The sequence below is a fragment of the Solanum tuberosum genome, unplaced genomic scaffold, assembly GCF_000226075.1.
Source record: "Solanum tuberosum cultivar DM 1-3 516 R44 unplaced genomic scaffold, SolTub_3.0 scf00019, whole genome shotgun sequence".
NCBI classification, from domain to species: Eukaryota; Viridiplantae; Streptophyta; class Magnoliopsida; order Solanales; family Solanaceae; genus Solanum; species Solanum tuberosum.
Window position 1 is genome coordinate 1,611,267 of NW_006238945.1, and position 2,047 is coordinate 1,613,313.

A 2,047-nucleotide genomic window follows, 5' to 3' on the forward strand; every position below is an offset into this window, starting at 1 on the left:
GGGGGGGTACTCTCTACCATTGGAACTATTTCTGGAAAAGTATCATCCCCACCAAGGTAAAATGATTTACTTGACTAGTGATTAAGAGGGCATGTCTAACTCAAGAAGTTCTGTAGAAGAAAGGGAGACAGTTAGTTCCTAGGTGCTTTGTGCGTAACACTACAGGGGAGACAAACAAGCATCTCTTCCTACGTTGCAGCTTCAGTTACTCAGTTGTGGAATCTCTTCCTCAACATAACAAGTTACATCTGGACCATGCCAGAGCACACGTCAGATCTATTAAGTAGTTGGATTAGGAGGGGAGGTAGTAAGAGTCAGAAGAAATGGTGGAGATTAGTTCCATCATGCATATGGTGGTCAGTATGGCTGGAAAGAAGTGGTATAATTTTTGAGGATAGGCCCAATTTCATTCATAAAGTGGAATGGAATTGCATTGAATCCTTACTTTTTTGGTGTAAACAATTGTGTATAGTTGATATAGATCAGATAGTAGACAAATAGGAGACTTGTAATTGATAATATTCCATTTTGGAGGTGGCCAGCATGCCCTTAATACTTAATACTGAAGAATACAACCTTACCAGTTTCAAAAAAAGAATTCAACTATAAAAGTAGAAAGATTGAAAGAGCAGACACGACAAACTTTTTCCAGAACTTGAATGACTAATTGGGGTGCAACAATTAACTTCTGTTTCTCATAAAAACGGCCCCCAGTTCTTGGATTGAAATAATAACAAGTATTAGAAAAAACAAAGCACATTTCCAGGCCACTTCCACTTTACAAAAGTTTCCTAGTTCCCAGATAGAAAAAGTTAATTTCTATACCATACTCTTCCAAATCACAATATTGATATAATAGGGAAACAGAAAAAGGAAGAAGAAATAAAGAAATTCATGACATAGCTAAATAGATGCAAATATACCTTTCAAAAAGTCCTAGCTTAAGAATCACATCAGCAAGATTAGAATTTGCCTTGCCAACCAGTTGGAAAAGCTTTTTTCTCTCCATTGTGAAAGTTCCAGTCTTCTCCATTCCACGATTGATGTCCGTAAACTCAGCAACCATTCCATCAACCTGGAATGGCAGAGGATACCAGTCAGAAAGTTACTACAACTAAGAACCTTCTCAGGCTGATCACATATAAGTTGGAAGACACTTACTTGGCGAACATAATAATCAAGAGCTATACTTTGACCAAGAACACTGCCAATGGTTCGGATACCATCTATATTCATATACTGCAACATTATGTAGTCTAATCCACCTTGCATCCATGTGCTCAAAGTAGGCTTCTCTCTTACCTCATATTCTAAAGTTCCACAAAATAGACATCAGTGAGAGTCCAGAAAACTTTTGTTCTTAAAAGAGATGAGAGAATTGAATCTCACTCAAAGTTGGTACAGAAACACATGAGATGACTTAATATTAGATTCCAAAAAAGACTAAGAACACAATTCTACAGAATGAACAGAAGCACAAACAAGGGAATGATCATTTACATTTTTTTTATGACAAGGGGAATCCGCAGCCACTACCCTTTGTGTGCGCATAGGGTAAAAACCCCTCTCCTATGCAATAGCTCGCAAACCACACAGGAGAGTTAACCCAGAGAATGATCATTTACATGCACAATTGTCCAATGTACTTAATAACGACAAATTATTTCAAGTAGCCAAAATTTGCTAGATCAAGAACTAACATGCAACTTCAGTATGACACACACTTCAGTTGATTAGTATAAAGGAAAATAATTAAAATGCACTCCAAGTCCTAACACGAGTGTCATTCAGTTTCTGACATTTCCCAGAGAGGTCATCAATTAATGGGAAAGTGAGTTTTAGGAAGTGAAGAGATTCTTCCATGAAATTCCATAATTTTGTGTGTTCTATTTATAACAGCCTGAATCAGCATGTTAGAAGAAGAAAAAAAATGAAGGTCTGAAATTGAAAATAAAGTCACTAATAATGCCAAAAAAAAACTTTAGCATATGAATGAAAAATGTCATTTGGATCTCTCCCAAAAAAAAAAAAAAAAAAAAAAAAAAAA

At 36.1% G+C, this 2,047-nt stretch overlaps 1 protein-coding gene across 1 annotated transcript in view; it reads right to left on the reverse strand.

The window, feature by feature from the left end:
- Positions 1 to 2,047, reverse strand: part of LOC102578930 (sporulation protein RMD1) — a 10,113-nt gene that overhangs the window by 4,191 nt on the left and 3,875 nt on the right. The window contains exons 4-5 of the mRNA XM_006340478.2: positions 1,162 to 1,310; positions 924 to 1,075 (exon numbers count right to left, since the gene is read on the reverse strand). Of these exons, the coding sequence (XP_006340540.1) occupies positions 924 to 1,075; positions 1,162 to 1,310 (301 nt within the window). The remainder of the gene's footprint in view (positions 1 to 923; positions 1,076 to 1,161; positions 1,311 to 2,047) is intronic.